General features: G+C 39.4%; 2 protein-coding genes across 2 annotated transcripts in view; both read right to left on the reverse strand.

Moving 5' to 3' along the window:
* LOC103970918 (uncharacterized) overlaps positions 1-11842 on the reverse strand; it is a 39070-nt gene extending 27228 nt beyond the window's left edge. The window contains exons 1-2 of the mRNA XM_018820266.2: positions 11764-11842; positions 11335-11687 (exon numbers count right to left, since the gene is read on the reverse strand). Of these exons, the coding sequence (XP_018675811.2) occupies positions 11335-11535 (201 nt within the window). The 5' untranslated portion in view covers positions 11536-11687; positions 11764-11842. The remainder of the gene's footprint in view (positions 1-11334; positions 11688-11763) is intronic.
* Positions 11843-12833: 991 nt separating this feature from the next.
* LOC103970575 (uncharacterized) lies at positions 12834-26153 on the reverse strand. The gene is made up of 11 exons (XM_009384397.3): positions 25758-26153; positions 23703-23771; positions 22477-22569; positions 22147-22268; positions 19724-19919; positions 18915-19090; positions 16361-16490; positions 14889-15049; positions 14504-14595; positions 14173-14266; positions 12834-13229 (listed from the first exon to the last, which is right to left on the reverse strand). The coding sequence occupies exons 1-11, from the start codon at positions 26049-26051 to the stop codon at positions 13184-13186; spliced, it is 1473 nt and encodes a 490-aa protein (XP_009382672.2). The 5' UTR covers positions 26052-26153; the 3' UTR covers positions 12834-13183.
* Positions 26154-26358: the final 205 nt, after the last annotated feature.

The raw sequence follows: 26358 nt of genomic DNA on the forward strand, positions 1-26358 counted from the left end.
CCCTATTGTCACGAACGGTCATCGCGCACTCGCAACAACTCCGTTCAACGAACCGTTCGTTGCTCACACCTACATGTACAGCTGCTTGACAGCATGTTTTCTCTTGGTTTTGGGTCATTTTTGCTTGTGAAAATGTAAGTTCGAACAAGTTGCAGCGTTACAAAGCGACCGCTCACCGAACCGATCAAAACAGCCCCAAAACAGCTCCGTTTTCGCATGCCGCGGGCTGATTTCTGGAATCTGCCTCCGCTCACCAAAACGTCAGTCATCTCAGCCCCTTTAAACCCCCCGAGTGGCACAGGGCTGGATAGGGCTTCGGATATATACCGGGCGTTGAACACTCTTTCGCAAGTTCGCACGTTGCCTTGACAAGAACTTGTTGTCACGCCCGGGACCAGGTAAGCGGCTGTTTATGGGCTTGCAGCTATTCGTTCAACCTTCTAAAGCCCTTGTTTTCCCCCTCTCCCTCTTTTCTCTTGTGCACGCAAGGTACTCGCTGAATTGCTTGTAAAGCTTCCCCTTTTCGCGAGACGTCGGGACTTGTCCGCCGCTCGTTCTTTCAAACTAATCAACTTTCTCTTTTTACTGGTCCTTCGGGACCTGCGAGAGGTTACTATTAGGATCAAAAGCACTAAGAGGGGGGGGGTGAATTAGTGCAGCGGAAAACCTTCTACGAAAAATAAAAACTGCATTCGTTCGTTAAAAGTGATTTTGGTAAGAAAGCCGATTCGTAAATCACTTTAACTTTTGTTTAAGCGAGATGCAGCAAAGATATAGATGCAGTTTGCAGTTATGATTCTAATAAGATAATAGGCGCAAACTGAAATATGATATTCGTACGAAAAAACTGATTTATGTCTAAATGCTGATTCGTAAATTACTTGATTAAGCGAGATGCAGTTTAAGCAAGGATATAAAGGCGGTTTGTAGTTATGATAGAAATCAAAACGTAAACGCAAACAGAAATATGATGATCGTACGATGAAACTGTTTTACGTCTAAACGCCGATTCGGACGACTGTCCGAACTTCCGTCGAACTCTCAAACTCCCAACGTGATCATTGTCTTGACTCCGACGCAACTCCTGTTGCATATCTTACTTTCATCGTAGTTAATCCTGCACACTTATCTCAACATATAGATTAGATAACAAATGACAATTGACTTCATCATCAAAATCTGAGATTCAACAATCTCCCCCTTTTTGATGATGACAATCAATTGATAATGGAGTTAACCTTAACTCCCCCTGTCTATATGTCATACTTGAGACAAGTCATTCTTGAATTCAAACCCTTTGAATTCAAGAGACATATTGATAAGTTAAAATCATTTAAACTTATCAATACTCTCATCATGATGTATCTCTCCGAAGATGATGTCAAGGCTTGACATTCATTTTCAAATTTTACATAACAGGTTTGAATGATGGTAATTGTAGCAATTCATCATATTGTAAGATATCAACATGTAAAACTGCGAAGTAAGATTTTGATATCATTACATGATACAAACAAGGCATAATGCAAATTATAGCAATCATAGCATCAATTCATATATCTCTTGGTGATGCAAGCATGGCATTAATACTCATATATTTCTCCCCCTTTGTCATCAACAAAAAGCATGGTAATTGTGATAGCAGGAGAACAATAAGCGAATTTTGAGCATAAGTGTGATAGTTGTTCATGCCTTTACATGTTGTTTTCCAAGCATATAAAGGAAAGCATGATACATAAATTGCTTTAAATACTTCTTCCTTTTTATTTATTGTAATCTTTTTGTATGAAGGAGGAAAGCTATTTGTGATTTTACTTTGAGTAAAGTTAAAATCGATGAGAGATTAAATCATGCTTCATTTTTACAAGGATCAAGATATGTATGTGAAACAAATCTTTGCAAGTAAAAACACTATCATCCATATTTCAAGATGGAATTTATAAGCAGGAATCATTTCATCAAATCCATTTCAGAAAAATATTTTTCATATAATAAGTGTATGAGAAAATCCGATTTTTAGGATACTAATTGTTAAGCGAATCCGAAAATGAAATTAACACTTTCATGCATTCGGACAAGACTATGTTATTCAATCATGAAGACAAAACATGCTTATTGTTATGGAAATTTTTGTATTCAACATATAATTTCCAACATGTTATTTAGGCATGTAATGGTAGTCAAGTGATTTGATCATTCAATAAAGTCCGAAAAATAATTTTAACTAGTTTATGTATTCGGACACATCAACATTCCTAATTCTCTTCTTATGAAATCAAATTGTTCTTCACTTAGAGGTTTTGTAAAAATATCAGCTAGTTGATGTTTAATGTTATGGCAATATAATAACATGACGCATCAACTGCATTGGTATATCATTTTCACAAATCATAGAAACCAAGACACAAGGTTTTCAAAAACATTTAGTTTCGATGTAAAATCCGACAGTGAGTAACGAGATTAAACAATGAGTGATGTTTGTAACTCTGCTCACAAATAAATACATCAGGTAACCATATCAAAGATCAAGGCACAAGGCATTGTGATTATAGTGAGTAACATAAAGAGTTTACAATACACATATAAGCTCATTCAGGAGGTGAAAAATTAAAATGCCTAAATAAAGAGTCAAATTGTCGATGAATTTGCTGCAGCTCAGATAGGATTTGATCTTGTCGATGTTCAAGTCGTTCTTGTCTTTGTTCAAATCGGTCCATCCGAATCCCAATATCTTCGACAGATGATGTATGCGCTTGCTCAAATGAGTGTGTTTCCTCAAAGGGACAGATCGGAGGAGATTGAGTACCCCTAAAGACTGGTGTTTCCGGTTCTGGTTCAGGTTGAGGGGGATCGATTCTTCTAGGCATTCTAACCCAGTTACCGTTTCTATAAACACATCTTAATCGGTGAAGTAGATTTTTGTTTATTATGCTAAACCTATCTACTTTTATTACTTCTTCTTCCGGTGGTATTGAAATATCATAGGCTTTCAGTATTCTAGTGATTATACCACCATATGGAAGCATCATGTCTTTCTTAGATAGTTCTAACATGTTTTGCTGGATAAGATAACCAAGACAGATATCATGTCCTTTCATGATCCAATACATAGTTCCTAATTCTAATTGGCTTACTTCATCATGATGGTATTGTTTAGGGAGAATGATGCTAGTTAGGATATGATGAAGTACCTTAGTGTTTAGTGGCAGTAGATGTTCACAACTTTTAGGAACAAATGCTAAGTTGGGATTGGCGAAAATTATTCCTAAGGCTTCAACATATGTTGTCCCAAAAGTTTCATCATCCCATGATCCTCTAAAGTAAAGTCCTCTATTTTTTATGGGAATGTCTATCATGTCGCAAATGAATTTATCCGTAATGGAGATGTGTTGTCCTAAGAGATAGGTAGACATTCTTTCTTCTTCATCCACTTGTATATTGTTGTAAAACAATCTAACAAGTCTTGGATAGATGGGTTCACTAATTTGTAAAATAGGGTGTAGATCTAAGTTTGCAAACCATTGGATTGTCTCTAAGTCTCTTAGTTCATTTAAATCTACATGTTTTCCCTCATTGACACTCCTAAGTTCGAAAGAGGAAAACTTTTCAGCATGTTATTTTGAATCGAAAAGGGTAAGATCAAAATCTTCCACTAATCTCCTCTTCCCTTTGTCCCTTGAGGATCTTCTAGACCCCATAACTACTGCTATTTAAGAGGATAGTAATAAGCAAGAGTAAATGAATCAAAAACAGAATTTAAGGGGTTCTTAGAGAATACCTTAGTGAGATCTTCAATAGAAGGAGAGATTGTTGATCTTTTGCTTCAAAATGAGGAGTATTTGGGATGCTATGAGGGGTGAAATGGAGGTGGCGAAGCTTTGGAAGAGTAAAGAGGGGAAGGGAGTGAGTTGGGGTCGGTTCCACCGTCGGCCCTAGCTCGGGTTAAAAAGAGGCAGAGTTGTGGGCGGTTGCACCGCTGGCTGGGGCGGTGCAACCGCTTGCAACACGTGACAGCTGGAGGTGCTACCTCCAACTGGGGTAGTGCCACCGCCTGCAGGCGGTGAGCATTTGTTCTGACTGCAGTGTGATCTGATTTAAATGTTTTTTACTTGAGAAGAATTTTCATTCAGAGCAATCAACTTTACTTACATAATTACGTAAGAATTTTCTATTGTAAGATAAGAAATTTTGCATGATCAAGATAGATCTTGTGACGTGCATACTCTAAATGTCGTGTACATGTTTGTGACAGATTGTTCAGGTTGGTAAGCCTTGCAAGTTCATGACAAACTTAGTAAGTTCATGATATAGTTGGATTTGAAAGTAACGAACGGATGAAATCAATGGGTTCGAAAATCCAGAGGATATGTGAAGTGAGAATCATGGGTTTCCAATGGGATTGTATTTATATCGTATTGGTAATTTTAATTTTCTAATCCTCTTCTGTTATTTAGGCTAGAGAGCATCGCGACTTCTTTTTGGATCTCGGGTCATGAATATCGAGAATCCAAAGAGCAGGATATTATTTCTTGCTCCCAGCTTATGATGTTTTGTGTCTTTACAGGAAAGGATGATCTTTAGGTACCCATTTGCTTTTGGGTGCCTCAAAAATAGATCTACATTTTTTATAATGTTGCATAGAATTTATCATGGTTCCTTTAGGAACCCAAATTAATCTGTTCGGACTAATTTTTTTGAATGGACAATAATGCGTTTTGTGTCCAAGTTTGCAACAAAAGTTGCATTTGCTTTGATGTCGAACATATAAGATGGGGCCTTTATGAAGGTGGTTGGGTTTTGGTGAGGACTTCTCACAAATCCGATTCCACTTCTTTTGGGAACGTGACCCTTGTTTGCAAGGATCATGTTCAAGGACTTGCTACCAACCTCGAATTTCTTCAAGGTGTCCTTAAGTAGCAAGTTTTCCTTTTGGAGAGTTTCTAGATCATGACATTTTATGCATGAACCTAAACTATCATGATATTCAGTCTTTAACTTATCAAAATTACAAGTAAGACTATCATGCTCCTTTTTTAGCAATTTGTATTTTCTACTAATAATCTTGCATTCATCAAATAAGTAATGGAGGGCATTTAATAATTCATCAAATGATAAATCTGCATCTATTAAATTCGTTACCTCCTCTCCGATGGCCATTAAGGCGTAATGAGCAACTTGCTCAGTGTTGGACTCCTCTTCTTCGGACGCGCTCGAGTCATCCCATATTGCTTTTGAGCGCCTTCTTCTTTGATGTTCTCTTTTTGACTTGGGGACAATCACTCTTGTAGTGTCCCGGCTTTTTGCTCTCATAGCAAATAACTTGGTCCTTCTTAGGTTCAAGTTTATTTTTTGTGTCATTCTTAAACTTGTTTCTTTTAATGAATTTTTTAAATTTTCTTGTTAGAAGTGCCAAGTCATCGTCACAGTCCCACTAATGAAGTGCTAATACAGTGGGCAAACCTACCAATAGAAGATGCCACTTGGGAGAACTATGACGACTTGAAGATCAAATTCCCAGAATTCATGAATCATCAACCTCGAGGACAAGGCTGATTTGAAGAGGGCGGGTCTGTTAGGACTCTAGCTTGGAGAGTCCTAATTGAGAGGGACATTCATGTAAAACCTACCTAAGTCGACCCCTATTAAAGAGGTAAAGAGGCCGGCTAGGGTTAGGAGGTTATTTCTTAGAGAAAAATAAGGAGTTGTAAAGGAATAGGAGTCTTGAGTAGGAGTCCTATTAGGAGTTAGTTAGAAGTAGGAGTCTTGAGTAGGAGTCCTATTAGGAGTTAGGGTTTAGAAGCCCTATAAATAGTCATGTATTTCTCCTCTTTTCACAAGCAATAGATGAATCTTTTTTGCAGCCTTTGAGCAACAACTTGGAGGGTGAAACCCCTATAGAGTTCCAAGGAGGCCGATCCCCTAAAGAGATCAAGCCCAAGTTTAGAATCTGCAAGGGTTCTAACAGGAAGCTGAACAACTTGTCTTTCTCGAACATGTACTATATGTCCAGCATTAGTGCAGAAAATTGTTTCACATAGTCTCGAATGGTGGAACTCTAGCGGAGTTGTCTCAACTTCCTTCTTGCGACGAACTCTGTGTTCTCAAGTAGGAATTGAGTTCTCAACTCCCGCTTCAAGTCTTCCCATGTGTCAACCCAACACCGACCTTGTTGGATCTCCTCCCAATGGGTTCGCCACCAAAGTTTCGCATCTCCGTTCAGATACATTGTTGCTATAGAAACTTTGGTATCTTCAGAATCGGGCCTCGTAGCTCGAAAGTATTATTCCATGTCGAACAGAAAATTCTCGAGCTCTTTGGCATCTCTGGCCCCTCCATAACCATGAGGCTCGGGTGCCTTCAAGTTTTGTGCTGGTGCAACGTGGGTGTTGCTTCCTCTCGCATTTAGTGCTCTTGTGAGCATGACCACCTTTGAAGTGAGTTCCGCCACAACATCTTGTAAGTGTTGCACAGAGTCTTTGGTGTCATCAGACAGTCGGTCGACTAGGGCCTCGACCTTGTCGATCCTAGACTCCGCTTCCTCTTGCGAGCTCTCTACCCCAACAACCCTTTGTTGGCCGTGGTAGAGTTCCTCCATGCTCGCTTCAAGAACATCTAGGCGGGTTTTCGCCATTGTGAGTCTCTCCTTGTGACTCTTTTTCCCAGTTGGCGCTCCAGATTGCGCCTCCTCCGCTAGCGGAGAGTAGCCAACTTCTCACTCATCATGTTCGCTGCCGCGCTCCTCTTGAGCGGCTCTAACAGCATGAGAGCGAGTGTGCACATGCAGCCCACCTGCGACTGCTTGGGGCAAGGGTCCGACTTGCCCCGTCTTGCTGGATTCGCCACGATGCTTAGCCATGGCGAAGTTACGAAGTCCCTTCGCTGCTCGCTCGAAGTGCTTGCCCGCTCTAATACCACAATGTCACGGCCTTAGCTAGAATTGCCTAAGGCGTGAGGCATCCTTGCGGCCAAAACGCGAACTTAGCTTGCGTTGCCTAAGTCGTGCTTCGCCCTTGCGATATTGCTCCGCAAAGATCAGCCCACTTGTAACCTCTTACAGGTCCCGAAGGACCTGTAAAAGAGAAAGTTGATTAGTTCGAAAGAACGAGCGACGGACAAGTCCTGACGTCTCGCGAAAAGAGGGGAAGCTTTACAAGCAATTCAGCGAGCACCTTGCATACACAAGAGAAAAGAGAGAGAGGGGGAAAACAAGGGCTTTAGAAGGTTGAACGAACAGCTGCAAGCCCACAAACAGCTGCTCACTGAGTCCCAGGCGCGACAACAAGTTCCCGTCAAGGCAAACGTGCGAACTTGCGAATAAGTGTTCAACGCCCGGTACTATACCGAAGCCCCATCCAGCCCTGTGCCACCCGGGGGGTTCAAAGGGGTTGAGATGGCTAACGTTTTGGTGAGCGGAGGCAGATTCCAGAAATCAGCCCGCGGCACACGAAAACGAAGCTGTTTTGGGTTGTTTTGGGGTTGTTTTGCTCGGTTCGGTGAGCGGTCGCTTTGTAACACTACAGCTTGTTCGAACTTACATTTTTACAAGCAAAATGACTCAAAACCAAGGCAAAATAGGCTGCCAAGTAACTGTACATGTAGATGAGAGCGACGAACGGTTCGTTGAACGGAGTTGTTGCGGGTGCACGACGATCGTTCGTGACAAGAGGGGGATAGATGCCAACCTGGAAAAGGTTCGGGCCATAACCGAGATGCATTCCCCCCGCTCGATCAAGGAGGTGCAACGACTCGCCGGGAAGTTAGCAGCGCTCAGCAGGTTCGTGTCACGTTCGAGCAACAAGTACCTCCCTTTCTTCCGGGATTTGTGACAGGCCAACAACTTTACGTGGACCCCGGAATGCGAAGAAGTCTTCGAAAAGTTAGGCATGCCTCGCCCGCTTGCCCCGACTCGCCTCACCCGAGCCAGGCGAAACCCTTGGTCTCTACCTGGTGGCCTCGACGTATGCAGTCAGCTCAGTGTTAGTTCGGGAAATGCCATCAACGTAATAACCCGTATACTATGTCAGCCATGTCCTCGTCGGGCCCGAGGCGCGATACTCCCCGATCAAGAAGCTAACCCTCACGCTAATGAAGACGGCCCGAAAGCTGTGGCCCTATTTCCAAGCTCACACAATCAAAGTGATCACTGACCAGCCATTGCGACAAATCCTTTCCAACTTCGACGCATCAGGTCGGATGCTGCAGTGGTCAGTCAAGCTCGGCGAATTCGACATTCAGTACCCCCCCAGGACCGCCATCAAAGCTCAAGTACTGGCTGACTTCATTTCCGAGCTAACTCCTGAAGACTATGCTATTGGGCAGGAGAACAACGAGAGCATATGGACCCTGCACGTGGATGGCTCGTCCATTACCGAAGCAGCTGGGGTCGGGCTTATCCTCAAAGACCCGTCCGGAGAAACCTACGAGAGATCGCTCCGATTACAATTCTGGGCCACCAATAACGAGGCCGAGTACGAGGCGCTACTTCACGGCCTACGCCTCGCTCTGGAGATGCATGTGGGCAACCTCGAAGTCTTCAGCGACTCCCAGCTGGTGACGGGACACGTAAATGGGAGCTACGAAGCCCGGGACCCAATGATAGCGTTATACTTGACAGAGGCGAAGCGGCTCACCCATCGCTTCAACCGCCTCTCGATCGCTAGAATACCTCGGGCGTAGAACACGCGGGCCAATGCGTTGGCCAGATCGGCCTCCACCCGCAGCCCGACATCGACCCCAGCAATTGAGTCCGTAACGGTGCCAACAGTGACGACTCACGAGGTCGTCGAAACGGAGGTACCGCCAAGCTAGACAGAAGAAATCCTCCGCTTCAAGAAGGACAGAACGAAACCCGATGACCCGACGGCTGCGAGACGGTTGAGACGAACCCAAGCCTGGTACTGCGTCGTCAACGGAAAATTATACCATAGGGCCTTCTCTCAACCCCTCTTGCGCTGCCTCGCGCCATCAGAAGCTGAAACAGTTCTCGCCAAGCTCCACGAGGGGATCTGTGGGGAGCACATCGGGGGACGAACCTTGGCCTTCAAGACTCTTAGACAGGGGTACTACTGGCCGACTATACGCCAAGACGCCATATCATACGTGCAGCAGTGCCAATAATGTCAAAGGCACGCCCGATCGCAACATCAGCTAGCAGTCCCTCTTACCCCGATGGATGCGGCCTGGCCCTTCGCCCAATGGGGACTCGATCTCCTTGGACCCTTTCCTCCAGCATCGGGACAACGACGCTTTCTTATAGTCGAGGTCAACTACTTCACGAAGTGGGTTGAAGCCGAACCCTTGGCCTCCATCACCGAGAAACAAATCCAAAGCTTCACGTGGAAGAACATTATCACCTGGTTCGGGATCTCGGGGGCTATCATCACCGACAACAGAGCTCAATTCAACAACGCTAAGTTTAAGGCCTATTGCCAGTCATATGGGATACAGTTGAGGTTCAGCTCGGTTGCACACCCCCAAACTAACGGCCAGAAAGTAATGAATCAGGCGATTCTAGAGGGCCTCAAGAAGAGGATCTCGGGCGAGCACGGAGCCCTGGGTGGACCAGCTCCCTAGCGTCTTATGGGCAATGCGAATGACTCCCAAAACCGCCTCAGGAGAGTCTCCGTTTACGAACAAGAAGGCTCCGAGGTAGGCCGGGCCCTTCCTCTAGCGCCAAAAATGTTGGTGAACAAATGTGTCGTGGCTTATGAGTCAGCACGGCTTGGACCACGGGTCGATGTCAGGAGTCTTTTGTCAGCTGAGTTGGATTCCGAGGTAGGCCTGGCCCTCGTGACAGGGTGTTGATCGGCGTTCCTCGATCCGGGTGTCATTTGTGTTGAGTAGCATCTCTCCGTCTTCAGGCTGGTCTATAGCTCACCTTCGTACACTGGATGGCAATTCCCAGGTTGAGACACTCGCGGCTTGAGGGTGGCCGCTTTCCTGCAAAAATTACCTTCGTCCGGTGATTCCCGACTTTGGCCCCTCCGACGAGCAAGTCAGTAGTTGTTTTTCTCTTCTTTTTCCTCCTCCTCCCTCCTCTCCCCCGGTCGGATGTCGGCCGGGGGCTTTTATACTACTGTACAAGGGTCGGTCGTACGTGGGTTTGGCGTGGCAGTCGATCCTCGAGGGATGAGACGACACTTTTGTGTGGTCGTCGTCCCGGGACACGCGGAACGATGCCAGACGACGTTGTCCCGAGCTTCTGGGACAAGACATACCAAACAACGCCTTGGTACGGAGGCACTGACTTGGCACGTGGGGGTGCTCCCCTTGCTGACTCGACTATAGCACGACATGGCATCGGTTATGACGTGTCTTGAACCCAAAATATATCTTATCACATGCCACCAACACCGCCGTTGGGTAGGCCGTCCAGGAGGATAATGAAGCTGGAGGGGAGGATAGCGCTTCACAGAGGTCAAAGGTGGCACTCGGATCTCCTATGGAACGCCACTGGCCTTGCGCACACCATCAACGTCGCCATTGGGTAGGCCATCCAGGAAGATAGCTAAGTTGGAGGGGAGAATAGCCCTTCACAGAGGTCGAAGGTGATGCCCGGATCTCCTCTGGATCACCACCAGCATCGCGCGACACCGATGCCGCCTTTAGGTAGGTCGTCCAGGAGGATAACGAAACTGGAGGAGAGGATAACGCTGCATAGAGGTCGGTGGTGATGCTCGAATCTTCTCTGGAACACCATTGGCCTCCTGTGCCACCGACGTCATTTGATCAACCGTTCGAGAAGATGTGCACCGAAGGGGAGGAAAGCCGAAAGGCAGGATAGTGAAGCCCTTTTACCAATGCTACAGAAGTTATCCTTCTCCTTTTGTGAAATTAATATTTGAAACGGATGAGAATAATAAAATTACTTTTTTGCCCCTTTTATTTGTGCCCTTACTGCTTGTGATAGCATTTGCGATTTTTTCGGTCAATAAAGTTGACAACACAAGGAGAATTAGGACTAAATGTTTCACTTTTATAAGTATTGAGATCCTAATATAATATTTTAAAATATAAAATTCGGGATGCTAAACATAACTAACTTGAGGGTAATATGTTAACCCATCAACAGATTATGCAAATAGTTGCAGAAGGTAATATGTTAACCCATCAACAGATTATGCAAATAGTTGCAGAAGTTAAGAGTCAAAACTGCACAACAGCACATCGCTCTGATGAGATGAAGGTCAGAAAATTGTAAATCGTCTATCCTAAATAAAGAAAGTGAAACATTTCAAAAACAAATTAAGTGAATATCAATTTTTTTAACATAAAAAATTGTTACCAGCAAAATGAAAAAAATGATCAAATCACCCAAAAAAAATTGCCACGCACCTTCGGATCGTCCTGCTTCTTCTGTAGGAGTTGATTCAACACATGTAAGCAGTCCTGGAGTCGGGAGCTCTGGAACAGGAAGGCAGCCGCCTTGGCCAAACTCTCAGCATCTAGCGGATGTCCTTCGTCACTCACCGGACCATCCTTCGTCTCGGGCAAGGCTGCCGCCCCTGGTGCGGCCGATGCCTCCTTCGCCTCCATTCTCAGATCGATCAACTCAGAGCAAATCGCAAGCACCGAATCGGGCAGTACGATGGAGAAACCAGCTATCAAAGAGAGCAAGGTAGGCCGAATGGAAACGACCCTCACTACGGCGGCAGATGAGCGAGCGTCTCGATGGACATCGTCAGGTTCTGGAGATGAAAGAGGTTACTGGTAGGATTAGGGTCAAGCGAAAGAAAGAAAGAGAGAGAGTGTGTGTGTGTGTACGTTTGGAGAATCGCGGCTTTAGGTTTCCATGGCCGCTGGCGAGAACGGAAGAGTTTGAGACGCAAGGTGGAAGGGGAAGGGAGCTTATTCATGTACAGGATACAAGAAGACCGAAATGTGAAAGCTTGAATTATTGTACTTTGCTCGCACGTGACAATTCTAACCGTTACAATCCGTACATTTCAAACAATAAAATAAATAGTCTTCGTTGTTCTTATTTTAATATAAATTTAATTGAAATAAGTAAAATATCAGCAATAAATAAATAAAATTCACAAATTATAAAATATATAGCACAAAAAATATATATATAAATAATGTACAAAGTAATCTACGAGATTTAAAATTTAAGCTATAGTTATGTTATTTTTAAATAGAGTTGTATTTTTAAACTTTTATAAAATAGAGTAGTCCTATAAATTGAATGCTTAAAAAAAATTAATTTAATAGGAATATATCAAACTCATTTATCTTGGGTTCAAAGATTTGACGTTCTTCAAATATGATGGTTTTCCAGTATTTCAAATCATCCAATTGATAATTGAATCAATCATCAGAACCATTTCAATTTGCTTGTCGGATCATCCTAAAATAAGTGGATTTTTAACCCTGAAAGGAAATATATCACTTAATACAAATTTAGCATTTTAGCAAACTCATGTGGAGAAAAAGAATCTATATCTCAAAATGTGCCTTGAATTCTTCTATATTGAGCAGGACTTTGAAAATGTTTTAGTCAAAATTCCTTGGTAATGCCCATAGTTTTCATTTCCATGTTCACTCTTGGCTCAACTGCCCTGTCACATGATAGTTTGACAACAAGAATAATGCCCGATAACAAATTTCTGTGAAAATTTTGGTCATATATCTGTATTTAAACTCAGTTTAATATCTGCAAAAGCATAATAACGTACAATAAAAGGTAAAAAAACAGGAGCTTTCTTATGAAACAACAATTGGCAAGCAACCTAATTGTATATCACGATCAAGGAGAAAAACGAAATTACACCTCTCTGGATATTTAAATGCCACTTTATTATGATAAATATTCAACAAACAACATGAGAAACTGAGGGAATAAAAGAATCGCTCATTACCTTTTGAAATTGTCCTAACATGGTATCCATCACAGATAGAAAAAAGTATTTGCAATGAACTGCTTTTCTCAATATTACAGTTGCCTAAGTATACAGAAACAAGATTAAAAAAAAAGAAAATAGCAGAAAAAGAATTCCATACGAGAGAGCTGTTTATCCATAATTTGATATCATGATCGAGATCAGCATCCAGTGTCTGAGATACTAAGCAGGGATGGAAGTGATAACTAGGAATGGTGTCAGCGAGAGACAGGAGAGAAACTGGATGGTGCTAAAAAGAGGTCGCAGATGGTATCATCTTGGTTAAAGAATGGTCTTTTGGCCTAAAGGTTGTCTTTTAGCCATTTTAGTGCCCCGTTAGCCACTGACCTGCAAGAATTTTAGATTTTAGGCACTATGAGAATTCATCAAAAAGATTACTTGTTCATGAAATATTAACTCCAAATATTCTTTTTTTTCAACTAAAATTGCTGGATGTAGAAATAGATGCAAAAGCAAATACAAACCAATGTTGTCACCAGCTTCTGTAGCATTTACATTTTATGATAGCTTTAAGCATAAACTTATTCTCATGTCAGGCAAATTTAGGGGTCCCTGTGGTATCTTTTGTAGTATCTTTTCTTATTTTACAAACAAATGTGTTAACAGGAGGATATATCATTAGTTCGGTAACAATGTTTCTACTTTGTGTTTCATGAAATCATATCCATCAAAACTGAAAATTATAAGCCAATAGCAAAGCTTATATCGATCATACTTGAAGATTATAAGCCCATGGAAGAGTTCATAACAGGTTTTGAATGAGAACAATTGAGGAAAAACTAACAGGGATGAGACTGAGAAGAAGAAACCAGGTTATTGGCCTATAAAAAGCACAAACTTCTCATCTTGTAATCACCAATTACAATATCCGTTATGATCATTGTATAGCTATTTATTTGCAAACTTCACGTTGATCTAATACCCAAGTAATATAAGGAGACTTGTGGAGAATTTTCTTCTTTGGTAAATTTCTAATCCTGCACAACAATAGAAGAAGAAAGAACTACCTGACCTGGTGTAAACTAATACAATACAAGGCACAAGTTAGACCTAACTAGGAATCTAGATTGTGAAAGACTAACAATGCCATCATTATGAGATGACAAACTTAATACTTATTCCCATATTATGAGTAAATAAGGTATGTGACACTAAGAATTAACTACCATTACACAGGTAAATGGCAGATGTGGATATATGATTATATAGACAAAGGGCATTGCTAACCACCAGAGAGAACATGATAGATACTATTTAGATTAAAACATACCCGGCGAAATCCTTTAGTGACTGCCAAAAGTCATTCTGACTAGGTTTTTCTGATTCCTCTGCTTCCAGACTCTTTTGACTTTCTGCTCTATTAACTGCAAACAAGTATATCAGGCTTAGCCTTTATTTGAATAACCATTAGGGTCATGTTGCGCGTATATTAGATGTAGCCATATGCAATGAGGTTAACTTACTCACAAAAACAGAGGAGATAAAAGTATCAAGTGTAGCTTGCACTTGGCAATAATTCTGTACGCTCATGCCTATTTACCTTATCTCAATTACTTTTATCACACAACAAAATATATAGTTACAAACCACTCTCATCTTACCCTGTGCTTTTGTACTAGTACGAGGACTCGCACGGCTGACAGAATCTCTACTCAAAGATGCAAGTTCCTCGAGCAACTCCCGCTCCTTTCCACTACAGAGCATACATGAAATGTCCATATTAGTAACTGTCAGGTTCAGATGAGGGTTGGAATAGTAAAATTATCCAATATGGAACAAGCATAATTGCACATCCAAAAACAGCAGAAAAACATAATTTAGGAAAAATACTGAAAAAAGAACCAAGGGTCAAGTCGAAAGAGAGGAAAAGTTTATTGAAGATATACCAACAATATAGCAAAATAATTTGAAATTTTGACTATGTTTCATACCCCTTCATTCAAAAAGACGGATCAAAAAACTAAGATTATAGCAGAAAAGCACTACCTGATACGATTGGGTATAGTAACCTTGATGGTAAATAAATGGTCACCACGTATAGATGGCTTGTTTAACTTAGGCACACCTTTCTTTGCTAGAACAACCACATCACCAGGTTGAGTGCCAGGAGGTATTTGAAGTTCATTAATCCCATCAACTGTCTTTACCTGCCCAATGCAAGCTTTTGTAAGAAAAAGGGCATACAATTATAACGTAAAATAAGAAAGTCAAGAAAGGAGGAAAACCACTTACTAAAGAAAAAGAAACATTCTACTCCTAAATATGAAAAAGAATGATAATCAAGTAACTGAAAAAAAAATGAACCAGGAGGCAGTAAGGACACAAATGGTCACTCTTGTGTAACCATGAGATTTTAGCTCAAAGATTTTAGACCTTGGCTAGTACATACTATGATAAAAGCTGGAGGAAGAGCACACTGTATTCCCAATATTTCAGAAGCCAACTTTTTTTTTTCTTCCTTGGATCCATGTAAGTCCAATGTTCTAACAGAGAACTATGAGGATCAGGTTCAACATGCACAAGCTTTAAAGACTCATCAAAGAGTTGAGACAAAATTGTGAAAACAGATTCCTCAACACCGACACCCATGACCAAGCACTGATGATGTATTATGAGTTTTTTTTCCTCTTGTTATGTTGTAGAGGTCACCACATATCATCAAGATTCAAGATCCAGAAGATCAAGTGGATATCGTCCACATCACACTCATACCATAATATAACGCCTGCATAGAACACTGAGCAAAACTGTATTACGGTTATTCATGGTTTTTATTTATATTTTATACCTCCATTCTTGTTTCCAGTTTCTTCCACTAAAGGATCAATATCCATAAATCTTTTCTTAATTCTTGTTTTCCTTTGCTTTCCATTATACTTTCTTTCATTATCTCTTCTACAAATGGAACTAGGTCTTCTATATAGTTTTCATCCCTGATTTAGAAATAAATAAAGAAACCCACTCTAAATTCTCGCAAAAGTGGTCATGGGCCTTATGAAAATTGTTATGAAAATTATGCACTTGGAACAAATTCTTCAATATGAACTTTCACCGATACCATGTGAGACGATATTTCAAAACTAGCCAACTTCGGAACCCCAGGCACAAGTAACAGGTATACTTCAACTTGTGAAGAAGTGGCATTCATGTCTAGATTTTAATCGTAAGAACCAACAAGCACTTAAGTATTGAACTATGTTGTTTTTGTGACATTCATGTCTTGTTTTGTCTAGTTAAATGACCACATGAAATGGACAATACACTTTCCAATTGTATTATGTATTTTTTTATAGTGACATGACAGGGACTGATCTGTATGCTTTGGCCTTTCTCATTACCTCTTTCTCACCAAGGTGGTTCATTTGACAATAAGCATCTGTCAGGCTAACACATGTTAAACTCAGATTTATCCATGAGAAAAACAATTAATAAATGTTTAAAAAAAGTTCAGGGATCACCTTAACAGTAGTCCCCAAGATAGCTTCAATGTAATTTATTGTAACAATTGAGCATAAATTGATGCCATCTCTTTGTATCTCAGGTATCTCTTTTATGTCAAGGCAGACATACAGATCACCAGGCGGCCCCCTTATAGAGAATGAAAGTAGAAAATGTTAGTCAATACATAAACTCAGTCAAAAACAACTCAAGAGTTTTAATGCCATGTGTTTAACTTCAATGCAGTGAAAATTAGGGGCAGCAATGCCTGACTAACATGCACCTACCGGCCAAATCCGCTAGAAATGTACCAAGTTTGAATGAGGAAATTTGTTATTCAGATCAATTAATCTGAATCCAATCTCAACCTGACATTAAATGAATCAGGCTTGGGTTTGCCTCCAGGACCTGGTAGGTTAGCAAGGTCAAGAAAGTACAATAAATACCATCCTACATAAACTTAAAGGTAACCTTCCTAGGTCACATGTTTCATTTACATTGGACAAGAAAAGAAGATTATGGTAAGTAACATGATCTAAGTTCAATCCTCTTCAATAGTTTTAGTTAGATTAACTTCTCTACTATTTGAAATTTCAGTCTGTGAAATAGATTTATGAAGGATATTGTATTCAATGTATTCAATCCTTGATGGTTCATAAAACGAAAAATGAAACATCATATGATAATTCATTTTATAGTTTAAATATTTAATTTTTCAGCTTTTATTATTCTGATTATTGTTAAATACCAAACCTAGTTAAGTCATTCTAACCCAATTATAAATGGTTTGGGTTCGGGTTGAAAACTTCTAGGCTAACCCGATATATTTCCCAAACCAACCTGCACAAATTGCCACCCTAGCAGCAATTCTTCAAAAAACATATACTCAAGTCCATCTGCCATCTAATAAAATGACATTATATGTCATCAAAATAGTCTCTCTAGTTGCAAGGTAAGAGTGTGATTGACCTTTCTAATATGTCGCATTGGTTGGAGCCTCATGAACCTCTATAAAGATAATGTATGCAATGTTAAAAGGATCAAATACATACATCTTAATTTATCAAAAATCTCATATTGAATCTACATACAAACTTTTGTACAAGTACTAAGGCACTGAAGTTGTATAGAATGACCATTAGTGGATGCACCTAACAAACATCAAGAACTAACATTCAGCTAAAACCCTAGCATTACAAGACTATGGACTACACCTTTCTGGCTGAGGCAGAAAAGTATTTCTTTCCCGAAAAGTATTGTAGTAATCATAACATTTCCTACAAGCAATAAAACGAATTTTGCATTGTTCTAGATCAACATGGAAAACACTTAGATGCGGAGTTTGGAATTCATAACTTGTTCAAAAAATATATGGTCAGTTTGGTGAAGAGATTAATAGATGTCATAGCACTGAATATAGCATCTTCAACTAGTTAAATGCTCTTTGTCCAAGCTAAATCATTTGTCAATACAAGTAAGGCATATCCTTCCCAAGTGAAGCTTCATCAAGCTCAATATAGTAGAATTTCCTGCACAAAAATGGAATAGAAAATGCAATGTTGGCTAATGCACAAGGTTGCCTGTTTAACTCAACTCAGCAAAACAGTGTTCTATACCACAAAATGATCTAAAGACCACCATATTAGGTATTTATTGATCCTGAAATCCATCAAATTCACAGACCCCAGGCTTGATCAAATTTTCGTAAGATTGTTTCAAGCCTGAAAAGTAGGATTAATTGATGCCACCTAATAGTTGAAAAGCTTAATGTGCTTGGTTAAACTTCATTTTTAACAAAGATGAGCGGCGACCAGCCTTTATCATATTGATACCCTATAGCCAAAAAATGAAACCAAAATGAGTCTGAAGGATCTTGATTATTCACAAGTTCATTTCATTGACAATTTAAGTTGAGCATATAGTCAAGTCTGTAGTTATACAGCCATCAGAAGGAAACCTAGCAGCCAAATAATTGACAGTTGCATTATTAAAAAGTTTGCCGGAATTCATTGAGCTTAAAAAGAACAAGACAGCTGAGGTTACACACAAAATTGGAGCCCAGGAAAACATGTGTAAGTTAGGCTTCCTTGGTTTTCCCTTATACTTGATTGGGACAAGAACCTATTGATCCGTTGATTCTTCGTGCTAAATTGAACTAATTCTGAAAGCCTGATCTGGTAGTTCCTGTAATCAAGGCTCCCAATCTCGATCATACTAGAAGGTACGACCTCGTAACTAATGTTCCACCAAGTAATTATTGTTTTATTCAATAATACCAAGCTGTATACTGTATAGGTTGATTTGCCATCTGGTACATTGGTACCATACCAGTCAGAAAGTTACAAAAATCAAGATCAGGCCAAGATTTAAATCCTTGGTTATAATTCCCCAAACACATGACAAGTAATTTAAGAGATTTAACATTTAATAACTAATTCATTTGGTATAAGCACAATTAATCAAACTTGAAATTCCAAGAAATAGAGTTAAATTAAGTTGCGGCAGAAAACATGAAATCTTTCAAAAAAAATTGAAAAAAAAACAAACACTAGCAATAGCAAAGCATTTCCATACCCTTTGAGTCCTGCATCACCTTCACCACGGACACGAAGAGTACTACCTTTGCTAACACCAGGAGGAATTTTTACTTTAATATCCTTTCTAACACGTAATCGCCCTTCTCCAGCACACTTCCGGCAATACTCTGAAATAGTTTCACCTTCTCCGCCACAAGTTGGACATATAGAAACCTACAGGAAGTAGCATATGAAATTGAGAATGAGGTAGCAGTATAGAGTCTATATAGTGGTTGCTTAAAGACAGTGAGGTTTAGGGAATAATTGGGAGTCAAGAAAAATGCAGTAGTGTATATGAATAGAACTCCTTTTAGGTGATATCAGTTTATGATCCCTAAAATGTGTTGTATTATCAAATGAATAGACAAAAGAAAGTATTCCTATATGTTAGACCGGGGTCCAGACTGCTGTACCAAAGTTATTAAATAAAAATTCAAACAAATATAAAATTTAATGGACTATAGAAGAGACAAAAGCAGCAGAGAGTACAAATCAGATGTTATAAAAATTCAAAATCACTCAAAATATTTTAAATTTCTTATCCATACTTATCCAGGATACAAAATTTTGAAGCTCTATTAAGTTGCTTCAGGCATTCTTTATTTCATTTCTAAACTTCTCCGATGTATGTTACCAAAAGCTCCAGGCTTTCTCTATTTCATTTTTAAAATTTTCTAATGTATTTTATCAAAAAGCTCCAGCTTTCTCCAAAAGTTATGGACTGCAGCTTTCAGGAAAGATACTTTAATCCTTTGTCAGTACACTAATTAAAGCAAAAAAAATTTAAAAAAAAAAGCACTTAAAAACCTGAGAGAATAGGCCAAAGGGTGTTTGCTCAGTTCGCATTACTTGACCTCTTCCACCACAAGTTGCGCATATTCGCATCTTGGAGCCAATTTTTGATCCAGTACCAGTACAAGCATCACATGTCTCCAAATGTGACAAGATAATTTCCCTTTCTCCTCCAAAGATGGCCTCTGGAAACTCCAAAGTTATGTCATACCTGAGAATTTGTTTCAGTTAAATAACTCTATGATTTCCTGAACAGAGACAAAAGAAAAAACATAAAGAAGAGATTTCTTAAAAAGACCTAAAGATAATTGCATAACTGAAGCATGTATCCCTCAGGTCCTAAAAATAGTTAATTATATGCATGACTGCTTAACAGTTGAAAAGCAGGTCAAATACCTGGCAGTAAAATAGCCAGCTGTCCATCAGAGTATTGGCATCCCATACCCTACATTGGCAGTCTTGGATGCCAGGTTGCCTTTCCTAGGAATGAATGAGCTATGTGCACCATTTGGATGCAAAGATAAATATACACAGTACACACACATAACAGCAACTTATTAATTGCAAATTAGTTTCTCAGACAGCAAGTTCTCCCAGCTCTATTTTACATCTAAAGAATTTTCAAGATCTCCTAGGAGCAAAACATTATATGTGTAGGCTCTGAAAAGTATGTTCCATCTTCCATGTACCATTAGAGTAACAGTTAATTGACCAAAGTGTCCTCATTTTTGTTGGTAATCGGCTACAATTTTCTTTTCTTGCGCAAAATTTAAGTTTTCTGTCACGAAGATTTCATAACATCAATAAACAAATTCCCAATTTCTACAAACTCATCAACACATAATACAAAATTAATAACTTTATCACTACACCTGTATCCACAGTTAATTTTTGCTTGAATTACATATATTGCAACAAGGTAGGCAATACCGAATGATACTGTCCGGTACGGGCGGTACGTACCGGTCCGACGGCATACCGATACGCGGACCGCCCGCTATCGGACAGAACAAAAAATAATAATAAAATTATATATATATATGTATGTATATATATATATATATATAAACAAGGCAATGTCGCATCGCCTCGGCGAAGTCGCCCCACGTGGGGAAGGAAAAGGCGACGTCGCCTTTTAAATAAAATATATATATAAATATATATATATATATAATCTTTTATATATATTAATTTATATATATATATATATATGAGGCGACGTCGCTTCGCCTGGGAGAAGAGAGAGGCAACGTCGCTTCGGTATACCGCTCGGTATACAATTTCGTACTGTACCGAGCGAACGTCGAAACTCCGGTACGATACGAAATTACAGACCTTGTATTGCAACACTGATTAAATAAATTTTCGATGATGTCTAGAAGAACCTTTAAATTCAGCCGTTGACTTTTCCCTAAGAAATATAGGGTTGCCCCTCCTTTATCAATTTTCATGTTAAATGGACAGAGATAAATTTGTGTAATGTCTAAACCACTTTAAAAACTCTACATCTCAAATCTAAGTCGACATCTGTACCAATTCTTGATAGTGTCTGGGAGCAACTAAATATCGACTCCCCTTTTTTAGGGAAATCAAATTCCCTTCTGGGGAAGATAGACCAGTGTGATCTCAATTCAATTCCCATTCTAATGGAATGAACAAGACTGCCAATGACAAACACTACCATATTTATTTATTCCCAAAAAGGAATTTCAAAGGCAAAAATACCGCAATTCTGATTTGGATCTTGGATCCAAAGCTGAAAGAGATATTCATTTCAAAGTTGAAAGAACCAAACACAGGAAGAAAATTGGCCATTACAATTCCACTTCACATAATTTAAACTGCTGATTCCAATTTCAATTCTAATTGCAATTCCAATTGCCAACCAACTGCCACTTGACAACAATAAACAAATTACCAACTATTAGTTAGGTCATAACATAGTTTTTTTCCTCACAAACTATTAGAAAAGGCATTAACGTAAAGAAAGCAGGCACCACACTGAACTTTATATCTTTAAAATCAAGCCCTTTATTATAAAAGTGGGGTAATTGAATAAATACTTTAATGCAGAGAGAGCATAACCAAATCAACATGAAATTGTCCTTCAGTGAACAGTGGTTAAAGCTGAATTAGAGTAAAACACATTCTCTGACTGAATATATAGAGAAAAAAGGTTATAAAAAATCGTTATAGTTTAGACATAATCTCTCAGGTTAAAGAATAAACAGAGTTCTATAACTACATCTAACTCTATTTTGAAGCGAAAAATAGGCCAAAGCCTCATTCAAACTCATTATAATAAGGAAATAGAAAGGTTACAGAGTATGCAAAAGTAAAGTCCACATGAACTATAAAATCACAGTTTGCACTTAACCTAAAATTATAGCTCATCTTAGACCAATAATAATTGTAACAAACTCTTCAAATGTACTTACCGTATATCTTCACCCTTCACAGCGGCACCATATCTACGTGTTCTAAATGTAGTTTGATCCATCCCAGAGAAACCACCCATGCTTGCACCAAAGAAAGTCTCGAAGAGGTCAAAAGGATTGGTCTGCGGAAAAAGAAAACCAGAATTATGTAGATACTTCAATAACATCATTTTGCAGCTCTGGAAACCCTTAAATGTAACCTAATAACTTTGCCTTGCCATAAATCTAATTGAATCCTATAACAAGACTCTTGAATACTTTCAGTGTGAAAAGGAAAGGACAAAAGTATAGTTGGAAACATCTTACAAATTAAAAGGCAACATAGATTACCGTGTATGCTCCAGCTGGACCTCCTACCCCACTCTTAACTCCAGCTTCACCATATTGGTCATACAAAGCCCTCTTCTTATCATCTGACAGAACCTTTAAATGCAAGAACAAGCCAATATAGTTAGGAAAGACCACTATATAATATCTGAAGTTCTGAACTATTAAACATTAATTATGAAAAAACTAAAATATATGATATGGCAAAAAGAACAGAACTGAGAAAACAAGTAATTGTATAGTCCATATCAAATTTGGAAAAAAAAAATCAAAACACAGAATTCAAGGTTGCACAAAGGCATATAGTTTACCTAATAGAATAGACATTTATCACTTAACCTCTATTGCTACAAAATTTAAAACTAAAATCCATATTTTAGACTGACAAATTGTGGTATTCAGTAGACAGAATTAAGACCAAAAGCCAGACAATTTTCAGGTTTCATGCTGATCCCAGGCTCAAAACTTCTGTTGAATCTGAAGCTAAACAGTGATTAAAGCTTCAGATTGACACAACTAGTCTTCCTATCCTATGACTGAAGACTGAATAGGTCAACTTGCAGTCTTGGTTAGAAACCAATTTTCATGTTCTAGTGGAATGCTAAAAAGCTCAAGCAATATGATATTAGTCATTTTGAGTGAGTGTATTTAGGTGTCACATGCTGCAGACCCTGCTTATGGATGTTAAAGATAGTTATCGTAGTCTCTCAAGCCACGACAGCATATATGGTTAATAATCTTTGGATCCGAATAAACAAGCACACATTCCAACAGGAGCCTTCTCTTGCACAAGAAATCTTGTTTCAGGTAGATCTTTAAGGATTACCACTGTTTTATGATGGCTAGTAAAAGTTGCAAACAGAATTCGGACATCAATTTAAAATTAGTGAATGCCACTATGCTTGCTGGAGACTAGTTTGGATTGTGTCCATAGCACAAAACAAATAATTCTCTTGTTGAGATAATTAAGTTGATGTCACAAAAGGATCAAAAGGAAAAAGGAAGAACACTAGCCGATCCATAGTAATTCCAAACTTAATGATCAAAACCAAGTCAATGGCACAGAAAGAAGTAAAATGATAATTCTATAACATAACTATCCTCAAGATCAAATACAAGAAGCAAAGTTAACATGAACAAATATAACTGAAGAGTCAAAGAACTCGAATTAAAGGAACAAATATAATGGAGACATCAAAGAACTTGAATCATCTGAAACAACTGAGTACCTCATATGCAGTGCTTATCTCCTTGAATTTTTCTGTTGCCCCAGGTTGCTTATTGACATCAGGGTGATACTTTAACACATAAAACAAATTTCAGAAAACTATTGCTGATGCAACACAAAGGATTCAAAAGTGCAATTACTTTCGGAAAATAGAAGGCTCTTCATCTGGACGCTTTACAGGTAAAATCATGCTCAGTCCATGGTACAGAAAAAATAATTTAAGTAGAAAACTGTATCAAGCATACTAATATAGTAATATCTGCCAAGTACAACTAACAGTATTTAATTATAGTACAACTTTTAACATTCATGATAAGCAAGGATTTGCAAAATAGCATGGATCTTGGAAACTAATTAAAAGTAAAAGAAACATACTAGCAAATGGATTTTTTTTTCTGGATCCTACAATCCATAAAATGGTGTGAACAAAATTTATTAAGCAAGGTTTAAATGAAAAGGTCTGAAAAACATAAAACAAAAAACAAAAAAAAATTGTCCAGGGCCTGTACCATCACGGGTGGTACAGGCCCTATACTGGACATACCATGCAGTTTACCCTAGTCCGCATTTCGGTAAGTTATTGACCTGATAAATACCGCCTGTACCATACTGTACTGTGTGGTATTGCAAACCTTGGTTTGGATTTACCTAACTTTGAAGACATTAGCTGATGGATCTTCGATTAGAACATTCACCTTGAGAAATTAAATTTCCCCTTCAGTAAACTCTTGAATATGAAAGAGATTTGAGTGGAAGGTAGAAGGTTTGAGAAGAGGATTGATATGAGGGAAGGGAAAGAGAGATAGATGAAAGCAAACAGGGGTTGATAATAGTTGGTTTATAGAGTGAAAAGAGGAGTTAACAGTAAGGGTAAGGAAATATAGTTGTTAGAAGAGGGTTTGTCAGCCCTCTTTTACAACTCAAAAGAGACCCAATGCTTCTCTTTGAGCTCCAAAGACCTGCAGGTAGGCTTACCGCCTGACTCGCATGCAGACCATCCGGTTAGGGGTGGTCAGCATCTCCTTTCACCCTTGGACCGGTAAGTACTGCTCCCTGTACGTACCAGTCCTGGTGAAACAGAAAAACATGAAATAAAATATTGGTTTGATATTAAGATTGAAGCCCTACAAACCATCAGTCATTGTGACTATCAGAATAAGCACAATGACGCATTGTCTCTCAAACATGTGATTCACGGTTTGGATTCAAGCTTTCACATTCACTTGCTATATATCTACACGAAGGATATTCATCACAAGTTTTCTTAAAGGGACCTCTAGATGACCACAATAAGGTCTTAGTTAGATAAATAAAATCAGACTACACAAAATTGTCTGAAAGACCAAAGCCTTTGCAAGAGCAAATTTCATCGTAGTAATGGTCAAATGGCTCATAATAGCATTGATTCCCATTATAAGGGAAAAAAGGCAATTCTGTGCAGATAACAAACAACACTAAAACTGGAATAACCTTTTATCAGCATTCATCAGGGGCCTCGGTACGGTGAGACAGAAATATTAAGAATGCAAGTTATTCTATGATCTAAACCTTTAGAGTCCAAGTATTTAGATCAGAAAAGCAGACAGCATACTGAAACTTGTCAATTAGTACGATTTCATAATCCAAGTTCCTCTACTCATGTTTCTAGATTATTATTATTTTCATTAAAGCGATGATATACAGATCCATCCTCCGAGGCTTTGTCTTTAAGTGGAAGAAGCAAAATTTCACCATCCTTCTGGACTGCATACTTTTAACACTGCAAACAGCAATATTCGAGATCCTCACATTCGACAACTGAGCCAAATGCAAAGTTGCTCGCAAAGTGCGACTTCACTTGGACGAACAAATGATGCCTGCTAGTGGTACAACCCATAGTTCAAACAACTTCAATCGCATCAACACCAGCAAGGAATGATCTTAAGTGAATTGTAACAAAGTAATAACGGTTCTTTTCCAAATGTTTCACGCAACTATTAAAAAGCCTAACATTCCAATCCATTAATAAAAAGAAACAATAAAAAAATAAACTAAAATCATAACAACAAATAAGCACCTGTCGAGCCAATCTCCTATAAGCGGCCTTGATCTCCTTGGCGCTGGCCGACTTGGGCACTCCGAGAGTGGAATAGTAGTCTGCGGACGCGCTGACGAAGCTCGTGAAGCCATCGCCGCGCCCCCGCCGACGGGCCTTCCTGCGCTGGCGGAGGGCAAGAGAGGGGTCGACGGAGAAGGCGGCGGAGCGGAGGTGGGCGCGCCGGGAGAGGTCAAGGCCGCGGCTACGGAAAGAGCAGGAGGAGGGTTTGGAGGGGGGGACGACGACGGAGATGGAGGAGAGGGAGAGCGCCATTGGATTTTTGGCGTCTGTTACCAGTATATGAAGGCCATGGAGGAGCGAAAGGGGTCGAAGGCTACTTTGGTTGTATGGACCAAAAAGAGAGAAGAGGCGAGATTAGTTTCCACATTTCCAAAACTCGTGTTTATTTATTTTATTCTCTGAAAAATTACATATATATCCTCAAAAGTAGTGATTTATATTTGCTCCTACAAATTAATTAGATATTTAAATATTTATTAAAGATAATAAAAAGGTATTTAGATATTTTATTTTTTAAAAAAATAATATTGGTATTCATGATTATTCTGATGAACTGGTT

This window comes from Musa acuminata, chromosome BXJ3-11 (genome assembly GCF_036884655.1).
Source record: "Musa acuminata AAA Group cultivar baxijiao chromosome BXJ3-11, Cavendish_Baxijiao_AAA, whole genome shotgun sequence".
In the NCBI taxonomy this organism is placed as follows: domain Eukaryota; kingdom Viridiplantae; phylum Streptophyta; class Magnoliopsida; order Zingiberales; family Musaceae; genus Musa; species Musa acuminata.